At 28.0% G+C, this 24,465-nt stretch overlaps 1 protein-coding gene across 1 annotated transcript; it reads left to right on the top strand.

Moving 5' to 3' along the window:
• The first annotated feature begins 7,100 nt into the window (after positions 1–7,100).
• LOC107452641 (uncharacterized) lies at positions 7,101–22,946 on the top strand. The gene is made up of 9 exons (XM_043039284.3): positions 7,101–7,288; positions 9,252–9,332; positions 10,279–10,334; positions 12,446–12,584; positions 14,322–14,411; positions 15,520–15,596; positions 20,074–20,268; positions 20,356–20,608; positions 22,234–22,946. The coding sequence occupies exons 1-9, from the start codon at positions 7,177–7,179 to the stop codon at positions 22,806–22,808; spliced, it is 1,578 nt and encodes a 525-aa protein (XP_042895218.2). The 5' UTR covers positions 7,101–7,176; the 3' UTR covers positions 22,809–22,946.
• Positions 22,947–24,465: the final 1,519 nt, after the last annotated feature.

Raw genomic sequence — 24,465 nt, 5'->3', positions numbered from 1 at the left:
ATTTTAGATGTATGTATAATGCTATAACAATATAACTATTTACTACATTTTAAACGTAGTTTAAAGGAGTTGGGATCATGGCAAATATTATTCAGATATATTAGCCCGACTTTAAATAAAACAAATATCATAAGCTCGAATTTATGAGCCCAAATCAATACTGGAATTTTTTTTCTAGAACAAAAAATTGAAATTAATTTGTCTGTGGTTTCTTTTAATTTTCCTTGAAGAAAAAGTTTCAGAATAAATCTATGTACAGTGTGCTGAATAAAAAAAAATTGAGTAAAACAACTTGATCTAATGATTGGATATTCATTTTCTAGGACTCCATCTTAATGGTTCGAGGGGGTAACTTCAAATAATCGTAAGTAGTAAGTGCAGACGATATTTTAAGTTGCAAAATTTGACACAAAAACTAGACTTCCTCTGAATAAACATACCACTTTTTAGACAGATTCGGATTTCTCACCCTCAAAATATATGGGGTAGCCGTAATCAGGGAAATGTGATCCCAATAGTTTGGTCAGGAGAGCAGTAAAAAGTTTGGACCCCTTAATGCTAAATTTAAATTTTGTGTATTTCATCATATCTCGAGAATTTTTTTAATGAATTGAAAAATTTTCCCACTCCATTATAGTATTTGTTTATCAAAAGATAATTCCATTCAAAATGCAACTTTTAAAAACGGTATACAATAGTTGTAAGGTATACAATGCTTTATATTTTTAAAGAATGTAATTTTAAACGATGAAATATAAATTTTTAGCAAAATCTGTTCGATAGCTCCTGAGAAATTGAATTTTTAAAAAGTTCTATTTTTAAAATTCTATTAGGTACTTAGGAATTATTCTACCGATTTCCCTCAAATTTCGTATTTTCAAAATGTTTCACCTATTATTAAATAAAACAATAAAAATTTATTTCAAGTTAATATTTGAATGGAATTATCTTTGGATAAACAAACTTCATAACCGTGATCAAAAGTTCTTCAAGTCGCTTAAGAACTTCCAGAGATAAGCCAGAAATGCAAAAAAGCGAAATTAATATTTTGGAGTCTAAATTTTGGATCACACTCCTCAAACACTTGGGACAATATTTCCCATATTGCAGCTACCTTCTACATTTTGGATGCTACCCCTAGAAATCCAAATCCGTTAAAAAAAGGTATTCAGAGAAAGTATGTTTGTGTGTCTGATTTCATAACTTAAAATATCGTTAGCACTAATTAACTATCATATTTGAGATCCGGTCATTAGATCAAAAGTTATTCAGAGTGATCCGATTTTTTAGCACTGTATATGTGCTTTTAACAATTGAATTGACTTTTTTTTAAATTTTACACAAATGTGGTTAAAGTTATAAGCACTGTGTATGGGAATATTAAGTTCTATTACTTTCTGGATACTTATTTCAAAGATTTTTCTGATTGATCTACACATGAAAGAAAGCCTAGAATTTCTTTAAAGTATACATTTATTATAGACTTTTAAATGAAGCAAAACTTTTGTATCTTGTTTTTGAACTACCAAATTCTGATTAAAATTAGGAAAATAGACCAACATAATCTGATCTAGAGTTACAAGAAAACATAACGAGAGAAAAAAAAAACTGCTCGGTATATTTATTCTGTCAGTAACTCTGCATCACTATTTGACCCATCGAGTGTGTAATTGGGCATTCTTTTTTCCATGAAGTCTACAATGATTATTACGTGATGTGAATAGTCCAAAATACGCCTCATTTAATCAATGGTTCCTAACTGAGTTAGCGATTTTCTCTATTCTTCTGCCCACTTCATTTAGAAAAGAATGTTTATATTCATCTTCAATCATTACATACGGGTTATTGAGCTAACTCTTTTTGATGTGCAATTGCTGTGAGTAAAAATAATGGTTAATTGCTTGCATTTTTAAATAGAGCTATTGCGTTAGTTTTATTTAATTAATAATGAATTTTTTTTCCGAAACTACATGAAATCTTAAATGAATAATCCCAAGAAACCGAAGCGGAAAGATATACTGGATGATATAAAATTCCATTTGCTAAGTAAAAAAATAAAAGTCGACATATTTTTTAAAGTGCTCAAGAAAAGGAACCCCTTCTCATGACTCGCTAAACACGAATGAATAAAGGTGATTCGAGCCAGAAAATGCAAAGTTGCCATCGAAAAACTGGAAGAAATTAAGAAGAAAACAAAACTAGAGAAATTGCGGTAACAGAGAGTAAAGCAAAAAATTGAAAATAAATAAATGTGAGAAGGAGACGGGGGAGGCAGATCAGGGTAAAATGCATTTCCATCCGTTATGGAGCGAATGTGAGGACATCATGTCGTTTCAGTATTTATCAGTATCACCTAGAATGAAACAAGACTCTAGGGTTTTAAATGAGCCGATATGACAGGATTGGGTAAAATTTTGTCATTATTAAAATTGAAGTTCATGCCCAAGATTCCAAAAATGTGCGACGAAGGATGTTTTTACCTCATTCTTGGTAGCCTTTCATCCCTTCAGTGGGTCGATAAATGAGTACCAAGCATGCTTGGGAACTAAACATTGGGGGCTCCACGTTCGGTTGACCACCTGACCGGAACATCTGCTCCTGCACCCCAGAGCCCAAGGTCAAGGAAACTGAGATGGGCACAGTAGGCCTTGGCCCTCTATGGGTTGTCGCGCCGTTGAGTTTTTTTTTTAGTATGATGATATATTTATTTTACTGAAAAATCAATTTTACTTTAAATTATAATTTTCCTAACAGTTAAGTTTTATTAATAAAAAAGCTAAAAGCTATTAGTAATTTTTATCTCTACATATAACAGAAAACTATATTTTAACAGCAAATCATGGAATTCCTTTTTGCTTTGCTATTTATTAGACTAAGTTTAAATAGTATTAACAAAAAAAAAAAACGAAAGAAAAAAAATCTTAATAGTCCATAAATGAGTTGGTATCAAAAGAGGGATATTATTTATAGACAAAATTAACTGGGTACATAATATATCATTTAAGTATGTTTTCATCTACGTATGTTGGCCACAGATAGAACTACGATAATGAATTATATGAAGAATGTTACAGATTGTTTGAAGGGAATTGTTTGATCAGAGATTAAAGGATCCATTTTACCCCAATGTGATTTAACTCTCTAATCCACGGTCTAAAGCCTAATTGATTGAAGTATCTCTAATGGGAAATTCTCATTCATGTCTACACAAGTTTTATTACAATTTATGTCTCAAATTTCTACTTGGGAAGGCATCTGCCGAGTTTCAAGCAATTTTCGAAACATGGTACGAATGAGTAATTTTGTGTTATAATTAAAATTGTATTTAAATTAAATTGTCATGCACTAATGAAGAGTAAGAAGTAATTACTTTCATTGTAAATGATTTAAGTGACACATACGGATATGAGGTAGTTCAAGTGTAAAGATGACATTAATTAGTGTAAATATGACATTAATTAGCATACATATCAAAATAATAAGATTGTTAAAAATAATATAATGATGTTTTCTACCGATGCATGGAACTGGAAATTAGAATTGCGCATTTAATTGTAAATAAAAGTGCCAAGCCACTTACATGACGTTATTGCACTGTATAAAATTACAGAAGAAAGTACCGGCTCTCAGGGTGACGGCACTTTTTTTATCGGAAGGTCCAATTACACAGGACTATGATACGGAACAAAGAATCTGACAAACCATAGTTTTTATACTATAATAAATAAAGTAAAATCACTGAATCAGTCTAATTAAATAAATACTACTGAAAAATTGCGGTATAAACTTTATGGTAAAAACAAATTTGACGTAAAAATTTGTTTTTACGGATGATGCACCAAGAATGCCGGGTTTTTGTGCTGTAATTTGATCAGGAATTTTTCACAGTATTGTCCGTTAAGGGTTTAAATAGTTCACATGTATCGCGCGAAATAATCTAATATGTAGTGGGTAAAAAAAAACAGAGTTTTATAAAAAAAAAAATTCTTTTTGATTTAAAGAAAGCTAATTGTTATCCGTTTACAAATTTTCGAAGAATATCTAAGCTATTATTAATCTAACAGATTTATTATACATATTTTTTAATTAATTTTCTTATTTAGAAACTAATATGCTATGGGAAGGTCAAACATGACCTTTTATTTTTAAATGAAAGGGTTGTTTTATGGTTCCTTTGGCAGAATTGAAGATAAAGCTATTTCTGTTCCTGCTGTATTTAAATTTAATTGTCAAGAGTTAAAATAGCTCCCATGTACTGAGCAAAATTATTGAACATAATGATGTTGAAAAAAATACTAGAACTTGTTAAGAAACACCATTCTTGATTTAAAGAAAGGTAATTGAAGTTCACAAACATATTTACTAGAATAATTTAGCTACTAATTATTTAAAAGATTTATTACCGATATTTTTTAATGCATTTTGACACTAATGTCCTATGGAAGTGTCAAATATGACCCTTTATTTTCAAAGCAAAGGATTATTTTACGGTTCCATTGGCAGAATTGAAAATGAAGCTACTTCTGTTCCTGCTGACAAAGTCCCAAATATCGTATTCTTTGTCACCAACTCTGAATAAAAAAAAACTTTTTGACTTCTTTTCGATAAAAAAGAGCCATCACAGTTTCGTGATCTGAATTAGTTTAGCAGGTACATTTTCAAAGACTACTTTTCTTTTGTCATTTTGTTTTTTCAAATATTTTTACTTCTAAATCTGCAGTGACTGATATGACGCATTTTTCTGTTTTCTTAAGATCAAAATTAGGGTGATTTAAAATTAATTTCACTAAATGGCACAGATAATTCTTAATGCTTTTTTTGAAGTATTAAACTTGCTTTTAAATTGTATCACAAATCAGTAAAAAACTAATAAGTTTTAATATTAAAGGGTTCTGGAATTTAATGAAATATTTTCGAATAATCCTTGCTTGATAATAAAAAAAAACGAATATAGAATTTGAATTTCATTTGCTGTTACTTAGTGATAAGTAGCTATATATTTATAATCATCAGAAAATCAGAAATAATACTAATTTTTGATGTGGTTCTATCAAAGATAGGTATTATTATTCAACAATGACAAGGTGGTGAGTTTCGAGAAACCTTAACCAATTAATCACGCTCGAAGTATGAGTGTATTTCTTTTGATAAGAATTCCAAACTGGCTTACCATTCCGATTCTTTAATTCACTACAATAGAAAGCTCTTTAAATAAATCAGGCTTTTTATTCATTTTTCTTTCTGAAATACGCTAAATAAGGTGAAAACTCTCTGTTATGGACACTCCTGCAAAACGGACGCCTCTCAATACGGACGAATTTTTAATTCCCCGGGAATCTTCTATGAATAAATCATTATGTACATGCTCAGCAAAGCAGACACTTCCGTGACCGGACGCGGACAGTCATTTTGGATCTGAAACGTTATTTTCTATCTCTTTAAACACTACTTTCTAAATTTGAAAAAAAAAGAAAAAAACAATTTCTGCTTTAAATTGCAAGAAAAATAAATGCAACTTTCCACCATTTTTAAAGAATATAAATTTTTTGCCTTATCCATAACTAAAAATATTGTTAAGCTATTTCACTACTGAAGAATCACTGTCACCTTACCTTATCCCTGTAAAGAAAAGAGAGAAAATGAGACAGTTCTCCTGATATAATTCGAACAGCTGCATCTTTTGATCTTTTCCTCTGGACCACACAGGTTTTGAGACCCCTCAAGTTGAAATGACATCTTAAATGCTCTCAATGCTCCATCCCCATTGAAAATTTCTTTAATTTTCCTATCAATTTGAAGACTGTATTTAACACAGCTGGGGTAAAAAAGAGAACAGAAATATAATCTTTGGCGTGTTCATATAAATGAAACACTTCTTAAGGCACTAGACAGTTGGTCAATTGTGAATAATCAACTCCATAGGTCCTTATGACTTAACTGCGAATGACTGTGAATCGTGGAAGGTTTACTTTCTAGAAGGTATTAGACATGTTCCCTATCAAATGATAGGTAGGTGTAAGGGGATGTAAACCTAATAATTGAAACCGTCGGAGAATTGAAAGCTTCTATTCAGTATCATATGTCTGACTTGAGTATCTATGCTAATAGGAAAATTATATTCATTTATCAGTAGTTACATCGAGAATTATGCATTTATATCAAACTTCTTTATGTATTCTTTTTTCATCTTTCTTAAAGTTGAAATAAATATCCTTGTAGATAGTTATTGTAGATTATTTAATTATTTCTTCATCTTTCAATACATTCTAAAAACAATTAACAGCGTTAAACTTCGTTATTAGGGTACCCTTCCCGTAAGCGGACAACTCTCATAAACGGACAGTTTTTTCGGTCCCAAGGATGTCCGCTTAATGGAGATTTTACTGTATACTCACTTTCTTTTGTTTCTTTTTCACTTCGATTTTTTTGCCCTCTTTTCCAAAATAACTGAAACAAACTTTCCTTATATCGCCTTGCTCGCACTTTGCACACACTAAATTATGATGTGAGATCTATATATTTATTTCGTTTGACTAAATTTTTTGTTTACAGTTAATCGATCATTATCGTCTGCTGTAATTGAAAAACCTACACTTACGCAGTATTTCATTTTCTGAAATATGAAGTTAGAAAAGAATCATTCTTTTATCTTAATTAAGAATTTTTATAGTGCTTTTACGTGTATCCACAAGTGTATAACTATATACTTTTAAACTAACAAAACTCGTAAATTATATTCCTTGAAAAAGTGGAAAACAATTTACATTGCCTAGTGAATGTTGTTACATTCTGCATTATTCATTTAAAGTTCAAACACAATCTTTAAATTTTAAAAACAAGAGTGTCCATTTTTTATTTATTATTATTACTTCTTTAGGATATTATCCACTGATATAAGAAATTGAAATTAAATCGTTTGCACTGTATTTATTGCTTTAAAATATAAATCGATAGTAGAACAGCCAACATCTACGTTTTTTTAAACAGAGCAAACGATAATTATTTTTAATAATATTTTTTTGACTAATTTCATAGCATTTTTCTGGCAACAAATAAATTTCTAGAAGAAATTTACAGATAAAAAATACAGATATTTTAGATCTTTAAATTCTTTTTATTTATTAAGATGGTGTTCTTCATTTGCATGAACAAATAAGTTTAAGTCAACATTTGATAATGATGTCTAAAAATAAAATTGCTAAAAAAGCAAAGAATTTTAGACAGAATTACAGACAGAATCAGCAGAAATTTAATAATATCTTACAGAGTAATATCGCAAAATCTCTTGGTAAGTTGGATTCAATTGTCGTTTCTTTAGAATGTAGCTAATAAAATAATATCCCACAGCAAAGAAAAATTTAAATATCCTAGTTTGTCTAGAGAAATATAAAATATCTTAGTGAATGAATATCATTTTCTCTATTAAAAGAAATGTTTTTACTATTAAAATATCGTATGTTCCTTTTTTAATAAAAGTTGATGGTGAAGAACAATAATGCAGTACTATAGAAAAAAATGTTTTAAAAATACCGAATGCTGTCAAGCAAGTAATGAAAAAAAACCATATAGTTTAAAAAAATGCGATTAACAACATGTTTTAACAAATTATATTAGAAAGTTTATTAATATTGTCATTAAATTGCTATTAGCGTTTGTTTTTCAGCGTTTGTTACACAATTTCATAAATTGTATTTAGCGTTTCTAATTAGTTTTTTGTTTTTTTAATTTTTTTTAAAATCTATTTTTTTACTATATTTAATTTCAAAACAATCGATGCAAGTTTTATTCCTGATAATGAAAACGCTATACGCTTATACTTAGCATAAATTTATATTTTGAGGGACATATGACATGTGATGATTTTCGTAATTTAATTTTAAGACAGATTATTTATGCAAAAATACTTTTATTGTTGCTTTTAAAATTTGAGTTGGCTGTTTTTAAAAAACGTTAGATGTATATTCAAATATATAAATTTGAAAACCTTTACAAAATTAAAAAGAAAAAACTTATGTGATATAATTGGAAAAATAATTAAAAAAACCAAAATGTTAACCATGGGATGTAACACGAATGTTGGAATTTTATTTTTTTCTTTATGCAGCATAAATATTTTTTGTAAGTAACGTAGATGTTTCTAAATTTCTGATCTAAAAAGCTTGATAACTATTTTGTGCGATTTATTCCACACATATTTAGTAAATTTAATTTTGAAAATATAAATAAAAATTTATTTATAATTCTTGTTCAAAATCTAGAAAGAAGGAATAAATTAAAAAGAAATGTTTATTCATTTAAAAGAAGATTATATCAGGGATTATTAAAATTTTGTTGATAATACATAATTTTTTTACTAGATCTGCAATGTAATTTTGCCTACATTTTCATGAATAAATTGAAACCTAAAAAATTATTACAAAGTAAAAAAAATCAGTTAGTAAATTAAATAGATTTAAATTACAGTTTTTTTAAATATATTTATTTTAATTAATAAAAATAATAAAACATCTATAAATTTTCTTCAACATTTAAAATTAAAATTTTATAAAAAAAACAATTTAAATAAAAAAAAACAATATTTTATAAGCTGCTTAAAATCCATTACATAGTTATCAATCCTTTTAGATCAGATTTCCAGAAATATAAATCTAGAAAATATAGTTTAATAATAGAAATATAATTTCTAGAAATATAAAGCTTCAACCTCTTAGTTAAAGAGCGGATAGATTAACCGTTGTGACACAAATCCACGGGAACAGGAAAGTAAATGAATTAAAAGTATAAGCAAATTTCAACATTATTCAAAGTTCTCAACCATGTTCTGTAATTTAATCTTAATTTAGTTTCAATGCAAATTTTTCAAACGTACATTAACCTTGTTAGTTCTTACCAAAATATTTTCTTTCAAGACTGAAATCACTTTGAATCAACATGCGATAAATTGTTTTTCAAACATTTGTATGGTCTCCTAGAATTCTTTGAGCATTGAATTTAAAACTTAATAACATTTTTTTTTCTAAATTATTGATTAATTTATTAATTTAAAAGGCTTAGTAATACCTAAAGTTAGCTATAAGACTCTACTAAATTATAACTAGCTATAAGAATCTGAAAGATTTATTTTTATAATGAACTGTTTTTATAGTTACGGTGACTAGCTAATAATTTATTTTTGTGCTTTTAATCTTTATTTAGTTTCTTTAAAATTGCTAAAGTTTAATTTCAATAATTATACGAAAATATTTTTTTAGACACGGCCTTCAATTTCACCAGGATAAAACTGTTTGGCTGCGGAAAACATAGCGATCAGGCGAAACTGGATAACCTGGAAGGTAAATGTTTAACATTTATTTATATTGTGATTGTTATAAAAAATTGAAAGTATAAACTTATAAGATGTTTTTATTGCTATTTACTTTTTTAAATGTATTTCTATGTAGAGGTTTTCTTGAAATTTAAAAATTGTACAAGATGTTTTATTTTACTTTTCTTTAATATCTGAATAAAATAGTGTAGTGTTAGGTTTTTCTTCTTTTACTTTTTACAGTTTACTACAATTTATGGCTGTGGTATTAGTTTCAAACAAATACTCATAATCATTTTAGATTACTATCGCAATATCAAAAAATTATTTAGGTTCATGAGAATAAATAATATGTAATTATTTAACTCAAAAATATTTTTAAATTATAAAAATGCAAGTAAGAATTGTAAGCGTCTGCTTATAAAAGTTACATCAAATCGCAGGCAATTCGTAAGACTGATGAAATATAAGTAAGTGTAGTATTTATAAGTATATTATTATATAAAATGTTAGAATGCAAAAGCTTCCTTTCTATTTAAAAGCTAATAAAATCAAACTTTTAAGCTTTAGATTAAGAGAAAATACCATTCTTCTCATATAGTTGCAGCCAAATTAAGAAGCGATGCTCATTAAAAAAGTAAATGAATTCATAGATTGCTAAGCGCTTACTTATAGATTTGCTAAGTATGATTAGTTTTTATTTTCCCGATCATCAAATTGAAATAAATTCAGACGCTTATATCAAGTTTCAATTTGAGATATTTGAGATTTTGCTTATTAGGGAAGTTATATAACTATTGTGCATTAAACGTCGTTTAAACGAGTTTGGAAAATGATTTCCAAGTAATTCGCTTTCTTTGTTTTCGTAGATCATAGAATTATATTTCAAAATCTCGGGTCTTAATAAATTAGCTTTGTAATTTTTAATTTGTAACCATAAGAAGTGCTTAATTAGTTTTGTTTGTTTGTTTTAGATTTACTTCGTGAAAAATATCCTGAGTTGATAGTTGATCAATTCTTAAAGAGCTATGTAAGTTATGAAGGTTGAAACATTAAGTTAACTTTCTTTTCTTTAAGTTAGCTTTAATCATAGTATTTACAAAAATTCAGTTTAATAAACTTACCAAAACATTGGTTTTGGCGACCTATTTATGAATTTTTTTCTATCATCTAATATTTCAAGTATCATCACATTTGAATAATTTACACGTCAGATAAATCGTTCCGTTTCTGCCTTAAGCTGATTCCCTCGGACGCGCCCTATCTACAGCTGCAATGCATGTGAGTGCAGATATTTTTCGGGAATTAAGTATTCCGTTGTTTTTGAATGCGTAGGTTATACCTTTTACAACTAGCCGGACTTTTAAAGCACGTATATAGTTCGATCATTGTTCCTGAGTCGAAAGCAGAGGAATATAGTTGAGGGATGCGATAAATTTCATGGCCATCTTATCATCAACTTCAGAAGAAATAGCCAAGTAAAAAGAGGAGACATGATTAGTTTTCATTAATGTATATTGGCTTATCAAGGATCACACGTTGTAAAAAATTCCGGATTAAATTAGGGTGAAAAATTCCGGAACTCAGGGTGCCATAGCAAATTATTTTTCAAATTATTTTACCATCAACTTCATTTTTATCGATACACGTTACGGTAATAAATACAGTAAAAATCTTTGAATCGCGCTAATGAAATAAATATTATGGTACAATATTCTACTTTAAAAATGGACTCTACTGTTAAATGAGGTTTTGCGGGAAAAAATTATTAATGATGCATTCAAAGTTCCGGTACTTTATACCGTAATTTGATCCGGAATGTTTTACAAGGTAGGGTCCTTAAAAAAATTAGAAATAGGTATCAAAAGCTAGAAATTAAGAATTATTTCAGTAAATAAGTCGTCATTACAGCGCTTATTATCTCCAAATAAATAATTCTAGTTACGAAATCTTTTGGTCCGTAAATGGCTTTCGCTTCCTATTTTTTAGATGAAAGCTTTCAATATTGAAATCATTTTTTAACACTTTTTGTGAACCGTATAAACCCTACATATTATAATTATATTCTACAGACTAACATATTTTCCGACAAAACTCTATAAGCCCGGCTTGATAGAACCTTACATATTATCCGATGCTACATATTTAGAATTTGATCAATATCAAAGTGTTATCTGTGGAGACGTATGCAATACCACAACTGAAAATGGTGACTGAATGAGGTGTGTAAGGTGCATGAAATTGCTCTATGAAATATGTTCAAACTTTGAAAACCTTTGCCAAAAATGGGAGAGAATTTTTTCATAAGTGATTGATTAAATCTGTACATTAGATTTTGTTAAGATTCTTTTTACTTATTGTCCAAGATAAAATTCACTTTTTATAGCTTATTGTAAGTGTTAACTACATGAAATATTATTTTCTGTATTCACTTTTCTTTCACTGTATTGGATGTCCACCTCACCATTATATTAAGGAAAGATGGCCACTGGTTAGTTTAAATTTAAACAATTTTATAATATCTGTTTTCAATGTACCATTAATTTTTGCTTAAATCATGTTGATTACATGTATGAGATTGCTTGTATCTTTATTCTAAAAACTTTCTTTTTCATTTTAAAGAAGGCATGGTCATCTCTCCCAGACTTACCTTAAGTATAGTTATATTTTCATACGAAAATGTGACAGAGGTATTGAAAAAATGGCAAATGTACCTGCATTTTTTATGTCTTAACCAATATGCTTGATAAATTTTTATGTTGCTCAACGATTAAATATTTTTGTAATTAATTTTGTTAATCGCACTCACTAATTTCTCATATTTTTTCTATTAAAATTTGCAGCAGGACTAGTTTATTTTTTAAATATAAATACTCCGATAAATTTGCTTAAATATCCATGAGGTAACTGAGCTCTACGGTTCTAGTTTTACTAATATGGACAGCATTGTTTACATTTTGACAGATCGGAATATATTAATTTTAACCACGCATTTAATATTTTTTACGAATCTAAGATAATTTTTAAAATTAAATGAGCCTTAAAAGGAATTTTTGGACATAATAGGATTTTTGATCAATAATCGTTCATGATTGTGACACTAATAATGTAATTGTAATTCGTTTCTTATGTATCTTGCAGAAAAGGAGAAATTTTACGGACAAGAAACAAGCTATCAAAGAACTTATATGCAAAGCTAATGAGCATGATATTAACTTGAGTAACATGTTATTATCAGAAGGAGTAAATGTTGAACTAGAAGATTTTGGAGAAAAATATAGTAGGTTTTTCAAATTATATTTTCATTTATTATCTTTTGTAAGCTGTTTTCGAAATTATTTTAATTGCATAGCATATTTTACGTGGCAAAAAAGGAAGATCTGCTTTAATTAGAAATTTTAATAGTGATTTGAGCACAACTTTTACTACATATCATTCTAAGCTTTATTTAAAATTATTAAAAATAATAAATGTTCGTCATCACGCGCTTGTAAGTTTAAATTAGTAAATTAATATGCTGTAACAACATATATACTGCTTGTTACTATTTTATAACTGTATTCAAAGGAATATAAGATGTACTTGTGCTGCAGAGCAATAAAGCTAAAGATAACATTTTCCAGAAATACACAGGAGCGGACCAAATTGAATAAAATATATTGTAAAAAAATTAATATCCCTGAATCTTTATTTTTGCTGTTTTTGAACTTTTAATTTTATTCCTTTTTATAATTTGATGGTATAAAAGTATTGATTATACAGATATAGTAGATTTTGTAGATTATATAGATATAGTAGATTTTATAGATTATATAATATAGATTACATAGCTTTGAAATTCAAAAATTTATAGTTAAAAACATTTTGCAAATATCGACTTATTTGTAAGTAAAAATATTTTTATTAAGTAAAAAGAAAAACAATTTTCTGCATAATGTATTAAAGCACACGATAAAAAATCTGTTAAGTTTCCAAAAAAAAAAAAAAAAACCCTGTCAGTTGAAGTACCTGTATAAAAACATTTATCACAGTTGTACTGTTATATGTTATACTGCTATTTAAAAACGGACGCCTGTTTTTTAAACAGATAAGGACCTACTGTTTCCTTTTTTATTTTTATTTTTATTTTTTACCAAAACGGAGGTGAGAGCGCCATCTCCTGAGTCATGACAGCTCTAATTTTTGGTTATGAGGAGATGTCTTAAACTGTCTTTATCTTAAAGTCTTACTTATTGAACTCATATTTAAGTGTGACAAAGTTTAAAACTATAGTTTCACGCCCTTATTAAAATGTCTGGCAATTTAAATTACTGAAAAATAATATTTAAAGACAAAAAATAATCAGATACAGTATCAATTTGAATCTTATGTGAATCATTATGTGAATCATTATGTGAATCTCAACACGAATCTCAATTTTACTTATACGATGTTCAGAACAGCAAAATAATTTCTGAAAAGTAAAAGAAAGTTTCGAAAATAATCGTGAAAGGATTTAAAAATATAAAGTTATGTTTCGATAAGTAAAATCACATAGCAAAAACTAGAATTTGATTTGACAGTTTTAATGCGTTTATGGTTTAGGTATAAATATAGGAAAAAAAGTACGTAAAACAAAAAAAAATTAAAAAAAAAAGAAACTGGAGTTTTTTTACAAAGCGCAGGAAACGATTAAAAACGAAAAAATCAGTTTTTATCTTGAATCAAGTATTTTTAAGTATTTTTTTTGTAGGATTTACAGTCATTTTTACGGTGTATCTCAATAAAGCTGATGAAGTTTAAGGCCTGAATATTAATTATAATTTTCATTATTTATATATTTCTATTGTAACGATCATTAAAATCTTGTTGTATATAAGAAGCAGTTTGATTTCATATATTTTTATTTGTATTTGATATTTGGTTTTAACTAATTATTTTCCAAAGCTTTCATTATTTTTTGCTTTTCTCAAGTAACATTACTAAATGCTTGTTTTCTTAGCACGCAATAATATGTTTTTCAAATCTATTTATTTAGGGAATTTGGAACAAAAAAAATATCCAGAGAGAAATCTTAAGAGGAAACGTTACGATGAGGATTATGTCGCAAGTGAAGATGACCTATTGCGTAATTGTTTTTATTAAATTTTATTAAAATTGAATTAATTAGCACTTGTTAAATTATGTATTTTTTTTAAAAATATATTAAATCAGAGCATTCATTCCTTAAAAGGTTTCAAGATTTTATTTTTTGTTTTAGCACTTTTATGAAAAAATATTGTGTTTTTTAGTTAAAATGCATAACTAAATGTTTTAAAATATCTAACACAATTATATTTTTATTTAAAATAAGTTAAAAATCTGATTTTCTACTTTTCATTTGTATGATTTAAAATAGATTAAAATTCAACTTTTGTGTAAAAATAATTAAAATGATGTATAATGAAGGGTAATAAAATAAGTTATTGAAAATGCATTCATTGAAATAATGAAGTAACTCTATAAAGAGTGATCAATATTCTTATTAATTTTTAAAAAGTTCAGATAATCCCAGAAATTGCTTTATCTCAAGTTTATCATAAAATTGTCAATAAATGCTACTTTTATAGGATAAATTATATTTTTTTAGAATGAATTTCATGAATTTGTTTAGACACAGTATTTATACATGTTTTTTTATAAATAATGTTAAGTGATATATTTTTTTGTTAATTTAAATAAGTTTTGCGGTTACTAAGTAAATTTTTATGAAGCCTGACAAATGGTGTATAATGGCTTAGCGTCATATTTTGCTGTAAGTACTTTAGTCTTAACATATTTTGATTTTAGGAAAGCTATTAAGAAATTCCTCTTATTCAGTTTTCTGTTGTATTTTACTTTTCTTCAATATTTTATTAAACTTGAATTGCATTGCTATTTACTTTATCGTTTCAGAAAATTTTCTTTTATAAACAAGAATGTAAATTTTTGAAAGAATTAACTTATTTTTCTAATTCAATTAATTTTTCAACATTTATAATAGAATGCAGAAAAAAAAGAAAAAAAAATTATTAAAAAAGTAAAAAAAAAAAATGAAGTTAAAGTTAGGAAAAGATCAATATTTTAAAATTACAATTTTGTTCTTGTAAATTTTTTAAATTTTAATGTTTTTGCCTTTAAAATAATTTTATAATGTCGGATGCAAAATTAAAAATTTCCTTACGTTTTTTAATGATATTTTTTATTTTCTTGGTAAGATTGCGATGATTGTGATAAAGATTATGAAGGAATATGTCCCATTCATGGGCCCATGCTGTGGATTTGTGATAAGAAAGTAAATGATATTTACATAATTTTTGTTTAAGCATTATCAAATGATAGTACTACTATATTATTCATAATAAATGTTCAATACATCTCAGATTTCTTGTATCACTGGGTGAAGTAAGGTAACTTTTTCTGAGTAAATTTTGGATGCTGCTTTTAGCAACATAGTTTTGAATTTGATAGTTAATTTTTGTGTCATTAGTAGTGAAATTTTGATTACATACATTATTGTTATGCGAGTTTTTAATGCGAGTTTATAAAACTTCACTTATATTTAAGATAATTTCTTCATGAGTTTTAATAACATTTATCACAAAACTAATATTTTTGAACTGCACTCTTTGCGAATAAATAAGTGAACAAACTTAAAAATAATCTAAAATGGTACAGTGAATTGAACAGTCAGCCCGATTTTGAGTTTACGTTTATTGATGTTCAGCTCCGTAGCCTTGTAATTTAAAATCCAATCCAGAAGACAAGGGAACTCCTGGATCAAGTTTTAGTAGAAATTAGCCTTCGTGGAGGACTTTTTGATGGAACTAACCCGCATTTGAGTTACATGGGGAGGAAAAAAACGAAAACCTTCCAAGATTGGCCAAATAACAAGGGGACTCTTACCCGTGATCCGTCTTCCATTGAGGATACTTTACGTCAGCCTTGTGGTCGGCGCAAGCCGGATGCGGAATTTGCATCGACCAGCCATCCCTGGGATTCGAACCCGGTTCACCTCATTTGAAGGCGAATGCTCTATCACTTAAGCCATCACATCTCAAAATAGTATCGTGGTTTTCTTCGTTGATTATATTTAAATTTGAATTTCTTTCTATATTGTTAGATTTATTGTTATTTTTCTCATATAGGGTGACAAAGGCCACCAAAAATGTTCAAAACAACACGGCTTTCATTATACCCAGGGTAAAACTGAAGTGTGGGACCCTAAGTGATGTTTATATTAGGGACTGGTTAATGAATAAATTATTTTTGATTGTACGAAAATGTTGTTATTTTCTTTAGTTTGAAGATTGATTTACACAATTTAATAAGAAGTTTCATTCAAACAAATACAAATGCAAACAATACAAACTAAATGCTTAATATTTAAGTAGCTCTTTTTCATTGAATAGCAAATGCCTATTACTTTCGTAATAGGCATTTACTAGTCTATAGTTTGCTAATCTATAATTTGCTTCAAAACTTTTCAGTTTTGAATATATATATATATATATATATATATATATATATATATATATATATATATATATATATATATATATATATGTATATATATATATATATATATATATATATATATATATATATATATATATATATATATATATATATATATATATATATATATATATATATATATATATATATATAGCATAAGAAAGAAAATCACCCAGAATAACTTTTGTTTTAATGATTGGATTTTCATGTACTAGGACTTTGTCTTATTAATTCGTGTGTCTCACCTTATACACTGGTTATCATAAATTAAGGAAAATTCACAAAAATCGCGATAACTCAAGAAATTACACATGGAATTTTATGAAACTTACCCACAATATACAACACATAGTAAGGTATTAAACAACATAAAAAGAAATTATCAGACATTAATAGTAGTATAGAAATTAGCACATGTATAAAATAAACAAATTGGAAGTATCGGTTTGCAATAGAAAAAGTACCTTTAATATGGAATATGATTGCCTCTAGAAGCAATACAGCACAAACAGCGATGTGTGATGCTTTCAATTATGCGGTCTATCAGTTCAATAGGAAGTGAGAGCCATTGCTCTTGTAAAGCAGTTGCAAGCGTGGCAAGGGTCTGAGGGGGCGGATTGATGGCAGATACACGCCTCCCTAGAGCATCCCAAACGTGCTCGATAGGATTCAAGTCCGGGGATCGAGCTGGCCACTCCATGCGAGTAATTGTTTCCTGTTGAAGATAATCATCAACAATGCGAGCTCTGTGTGGTCTTGCATTATCGTCCTGTAACAGGAAGCAATCACCAATTGCCCCGGCATATGGGCGCACATAAGCATCAAGGATGTTGTCTCGATAAACCTGAGCATTCACGGTTCCCCTTGGAAAGACATGGAGGTATGTGCGCCCTCCTAAGGATATGCCTCCCCAAACACAGACACTGCCTCTTCCGTATGCATCTCTTTCACGGATGTTTGATGGATGATAACGGGTCCCAGGTTCTCTCCATATCAAATAACGTCTACTGTCACTTTCTAGACTAAACCTGGACTCATCCGTAAAGAGAACAGGCCTCCATTGATCTGACGTCCAGTGGACATGTTGTCGGGCCCACTGCAAACGGTCTCTCCTATGGCGTGATGTGAGCGGCACGCAAATGGCTGGTCGTCTCGCATACAGACCACCTTCGTGGAGCCTTCTGCGCACAGTTGACGTTGACACCAACCTTCCGGTGGCTGCAGCAAGAGAGGATCTAAGATGTGTCGGAGTAGCGGTTCTATTCCTGCGTGCACTTAATGTCAAATATCGGTCATCGGCACTGGTCGTAACAGTTGGCCGTCCTTGACTGAACCTCCTAGATGCCGAATCTGTGGTTTGAAATTGCCTCCAAAGTCTATGAACCACAGATGGACTCACATTTAGCCATCTGGCCACTTCTGATTGACTCTGCCCTGCCTCTAGTCTCCCGATGGCTCTCCATCGTAGTTCTTCAGGCAAATGATGCCTAGAGGTCATTATTACGAATTGGCTATCTCAGATTTTCAATGTCGCAATCACAGTAAAATTTGTGTGCTTTCTCTCAAACTTGGACTTTTATGCTCCAGGCAGATGACGTAAGCCGAGTGCAGCGCCACTAATTTGCATATTGCAATTTTACTCAGCTACTCTTAGTGGACAACATATGCAAATTTTGCACGGTTTGGCTTACTTTTGAAAGAGTTATCGCTATTTTTGTGATTTTTCCTTAATTTATGATAACCAGTGTATATGCTAATTAGCAAGAGCAGACTATATTTCAATTTCTGGAAATTAGATCCAAAAGAGTACTTTCTCAAACGAAACATATTTTTTCCTCCATGGATTTAAATTTCTTACGTCAGAGATATGAGGATATGGGGGTAGCAGCACTCTGAAAAATATTGTCCTAATAGTTTGATTAAAGGAGCAGTCGAAAGTTTGGAACCCCTTTAATGTTGATTTTTCTTTTTCCATATTTTAAGTATCTCGATCAGCTTTTAAGTAAGTTGAAAAGTTTCTGCAGACAGTTGTAAAATTCTTTTGTCCATGGAATATTTCTTGCAAAAAATAATTTTTAATAATCATTTGTTATATTTCGTTATTTTGTTTAATAATAGTCAAAAAAATTTGAATTGCAGGTGTTAAATTTTACATAATTGTAACTAAACATTTTATATGGAAAAATGCAAAATTGGTCGAATAATTCTTGTAAAGGCAAATTTTAAGTATTGTATACGATATAATTTTGAAAGTTTGACAAATCAGAAACTATTCGGTGGATTGTGCTCAAATTTTTAATTTCGTGATATTAAATTACATTCTTAAAAATAATGTAAAAATTTTTGGACCTTTTTTTATTCACGATTTTTTAAGATCAAATAATAAATAATTATTAAAAGATATTTTTTGCATGAAGCTATTTTCGAAAAAACAAATTTCGTAATTGTTTGCTTTTTCAAGTTACTTAGAGCATAATAATTGTGAAATAAATGAAATTAAAAAATATTTGTCATGAAATATTTATATAATGATATTCAAAAAGTTTAGAGATATTCATGTAAAATATGAATATCTCTATATTTATATAAAATATATCTGAAATGCATAAAACAAAAAACTACGAGAATAGAGCAAAAATAAAAGTACAATGGACGTAGTTCAGTTTCAGTTCTATAAACAAGATCTTTCCTCTGTGTCAAAACGTCAAAAGAATGTTTTTCGTTATAGAACAGAAACTAAACTACGCCCATTGTACTTTTATTTGTGCTCTTTTCTCGCTGTTTTTTGGGTTAATTTACATAGAAAAAAGTATACACTATCCTCTGTTGGATATCTGAAATAAATTTAAATATTCTTAATGTAACAATAAAATTATTTAAATTAAAATTTTCCGAACATTATTTATATTATTTTTAAATGGCATAAATGTTTTCTTGTTTGCAGTCAATTAAGAGACTATTTCGTTGAAACAATTTCGATGCAATTTGTACATTACATCAAAATTAATTACATCATTATTAGTATAGAGGATAATATAATGAAATTATTAGATTACTAATAAAATTTTTAATCTTGCGACTACTGGTAATTACATTAAATATTGCAATTAACATTAACTTAAATTTCAGATTTGCTTCGTGAATTGGTTTTTCATCTATTTAAAGTGGTTAGTTTTAATATATTTATTTTGTGTTTTATATAATTATATTAGACTTTTACCTTTTAATGTAATTATTTGAATTACTTTACAAAGATACCTAAAAAGACTCAAGATCGGGCAATAAAAACTCTTCCGGCTATTTTGTCGATTGGGAAATCGAGCATGCCAGATGCAGGCTTCGGGGTATGGACAGAAGTGTTTCTTCCAAAAGGATTAGTTTTTGGACCTTACAAAGGCAGTATTCTTAAAGATCACAAAGAAGCTGAAAAAAGCGGATATGCTTGGAAGGTATTCACTTATGATAAAATTAAATGGCTAGAATGAATAATACACTTTGCTTTTAAGAGTTCAGTAAGTTAACTAATCTTCTTTCAGATATGGAATGGAAAGAAAGTGCACCATTATGTTGAAGCTGTAGAAAAAGATGTCGCCAACTGGCTTCGTTTTGTGAATTGCGCAGATCGTGAAGAGAGGCAAAATTTGTTTGCATTTCAATTTGAGAAGAAAATATTTTATAAAACGTACAAGCCAATACTTCCGTCTTCAGAGTTACTCGTGTGGTACGGGGATGAGTACGGTGAAGATCTCGGTTTCATTAAAGAGCCAGTGTTCAAAAACAAGCCTACAGGTATAGTGAAATTAATTATGATTTACTCAAGTTTCCATGAAGAATTAAACCTAGAAAAATTAAATCAAACATATTGTTTAAAATTCCGAATCAAATAACGGAAAAATCCATTTTTACCGAAACATGTTACGGAACAAAAATTTGATGAATTATAATTTTTACAGTAATATTCACCATTACTGTATAATGTAAAACTCTAGATTTTTATCGTGGTGACAGTTTTAAAGTATTGAGACTTTAGCCTTGGAACATACGGTCCAACTATTTGATGAAAGTTTAGGTTAAGGTTAGTAATCATTTCAGCCAATCAGTCCAATTATATGAAGAATGTTTAGTTTAAGGATAGAATTCATTTCAGCCAATCAGTTCAATTATGTATGAATGTTCATTTTAAGGTTTGTAATAATTTCTGTCAAATAAAAATTTCTTTAACTTTTTTTAAAATAGCTAATTTTAAAATTTAATAGATGTACATTTTTTTCAACTAGGTAGCGAATTAGTAAGTTCTTAAATAAGTAATTAATTAGTAGTGAGTTTTTAAGCAATTAAATATCTTTCAAAGTTTCAGAAAGCAAATGTTGTTTTTAAATACTTAGGAAACAATAACGGAAAGATAAATATTTTTTGTTTATTAGTGGTTATTTTATCGAATTGTGAATTTATAAAAATGAACTGCGAAAAAGTAATTTTAGTATAACAGTTGTTTTATTTATAGATATTCACGTGGTTTTAGTAGATTTTAAAAAATGTGATTATTATAATATTATTGTATACACTATGTCATTATTATACTATTAGTCTAATATTAGGAGTTTGAATAAAATTCTTTCTTTTTTCATTAATAACATATATCTAAGATCGAAATGAAAAATATTAAAGTATTTCCTGGAAAAAATTATAACGTATGGATTTGTTCAGCATTAGTAATTTTTTATAAAGTATATTTAAAATATTTCCTTATGAAAATTAAATTTCTAATTATAAAAGTTTCGTTACCTAAATCACAGTATTTGGGAACATTCTTAAGGTATACTTCTTATAAATGCTACGGAAAGATAAAAGAAACATTGTGAATAGTTTTTAGACAATTATTTGACTGTTATTAAAATTTATTTGCTTTTGTATCTTAAAACATTTGGATGATACCTGTTTTATATAAATGATGAAAAATGCATCAGTAAAAATATAGTTTTAGATAGTAAAAATTCAGTTTTAATTATGCCAGTCGTAATCTGCAAGTCGCATTGCGTCTAGTTGCTCACATTGAGATATCTTTAATATTATTTTAAAAGACAAAATCATTATTTTTGTTATTTTTGCAACCATTAAAATATGTAGCTCGAAGAAGTTTTATTAAAAAAGGCTTGGTAACCAATTGTAACGTTTAGTCTGCAATTTTTTAAACTATGGAATAGATGATTGTTCTTTAAAGAAATATTTTTGTCTAAAACAGACCAGTTTTAATGAGAAGAAAAACTATTGTTAAATTATCTGCACTGGGAATCACATACTAGTACGTAATAAGTAATTTTGAATTCAATTCAATTAAAGCAAAGGTTAGTGTCTTTTTATATACCCAATATTATTTATTCATGACAGTAAGAAAAACATTTTATTCTGTTTAGATGCTGAATCATTCAATGGGCACAGGTACAATACACGCCAAAAATTCTTTAAGTCTTTGGACGCTTTGGATATGACTCAAAATACGAAACTTCCAAATGGTTGTTATGAAGACATTCCAACGCGAATTCCTTCTCAACGAAAATCAGAACTTGTTAGCAACTCTGAACTTTCTACTGGAATAAAAAAGAATCAAATATCAAGCTTTAAAAATAATAGAAAAGTATCACAAAAAATCAAATGCCAAATAGAAGGTGCGATTGAAGAAAGACGAGGTTATTTGTGCGTGCATACTCGTGCTAGCAACGGCAATATCAGTAACAATATTTTTAGCAATGTAAAAATTCCACAAAATGTGAAACCATTTAAATGCTCTGGTTGTAAAGATGCTTTTAGGGTATCCTCCCATTTGGAGAGGCACATCTCTTTAAAACACAATCTTAATTTTTCACATATGTGTCCAATATGCTTCAGGGGTTTTATGTCCGAACAAATATTAAACGAACACGCAAATTTGATACATAAAACAGAATTAGAAATAATCATTGAGGAACTTTTGCAAGAACTTAAACAATGACTGTCTCTATATCTAGAATGAGGAATGAGCTAAGTTAATTCTATTCATGGTAATTTAGAATGCTTTAAATTAAGCAAAAACTTTATTTGCATAGATTATAATAACCTCTGTTATTTGATATATGTAATTTTTTTGATGTAGCAGTTGATTTGTTTTGTAAGATTTTCATTTTAATTTCATTAAATGGAACTGGTTTAAATTGTGTGTTTGATATCAATTTCATTTTGCAAAAAATATAATAATATGTTAATATTGCTTTTTATATTCGCATGTTTATTTATTAATAAATTATTTTAGTATGCAAACTTTGCTTTACTATAGCTATTATCGAATAATTTTAAACGAGTTTAATGCTTGGAGTTATGATAGCTATGATTAATATGTTTGTCGCAGTATTTAATTAACTGCCCCCAAAAAGATGTTTTTATACTAAAATATGCATTCTATTACATATCTGATGAATATTATAGAGATAAAAAAGTGAGAGATGGAGCTGAATGAAATATAAATATATGCTTTGTATGTTTAATAATTAAATTCCACACATGTTGTTTCGAATATTTATTATAAAGCAAATTAAATCTTATAATCTTAACATGAATTTAGTCATTTTAATTACTGAAGATTTACATAAATATTATTAAACAAGTTTTGACTCGAAGGTATAATTGAAATATTGTTTACATGGCTTATATTGTTTATTTATATCAGTGAATAACAATGCTGTTATGGAATTAAATATAAAAAGAGATGTGTTTTGAAAGCTTTAAAACTACATTATAATTAGGCTTTGAAATTTAATATATTTTTTTGTTGTTGAAAATTACTCATTCTAAAATAGCAAAATATGGTGAATCACCTCAATGTAATCTGATTTGTTTGGGATATGCGAGCCATCAAAAAGAAAACAAAATCTTACCACTGCCAAAAAAATAAGATTTAAAGTTCACTTAAAAATTTCGGTGTCTCGTTTTGCTTCAAAATTAGAAATATATGCTCATTTACTTAACATGCATCTTTTGATTTCTTCTCTTATTAAATATTTAGAAATCTGACTAATAATCTCTTTTTTCACGCTCCATTCAAAATAATTGGGTAAAGTTTTGTGCTCTATTCCTGGTATCCGTGTTATTCCCGGGTGTAAAATGTATCTATCTATCTATCTATTTATCTATCTATCTATCTATCTATCTATCTATCTATCTATCTATCTATCTATCTATCTATCTATCTATCTATCTATCTATCTATCTATATATATATCTATATATATATATATATATATATATATATATATATATATATATATATATATATATATATATATATATATATTGTACACACACTGCAATACAATACTTACTTAGTGTGTATACAATACAATGCTCACTTAGTGTGTATATAATATACAACTCACAATATACAGAAACTAAAAGAACTACAAGTTTAAGTATAATTTAGAATTACAAATGTTCTAATTGTTTTTATCAGTTTATAAAAGTAATAAAAAGGACAAAATGCAATAAAGTTTGGTATCATAATTATGACATTGTTTAGTGCAATTTTCGTTCATTTTTGATAGTTTTTCATAAGAATAAATTAAACCTTTATTACATTTGGATTTTGTTTGTGAGATGTGAATATACATCACAATTAC

The sequence above is a fragment of the Parasteatoda tepidariorum genome, chromosome 3, assembly GCF_982258835.1.
Source record: "Parasteatoda tepidariorum strain Cologne lab strain chromosome 3, Ptep-v5.0, whole genome shotgun sequence".
In the NCBI taxonomy this organism is placed as follows: Eukaryota; Metazoa; Arthropoda; class Arachnida; order Araneae; family Theridiidae; genus Parasteatoda; species Parasteatoda tepidariorum.
This window is presented reverse-complemented; position numbering and strand designations above follow the sequence as displayed.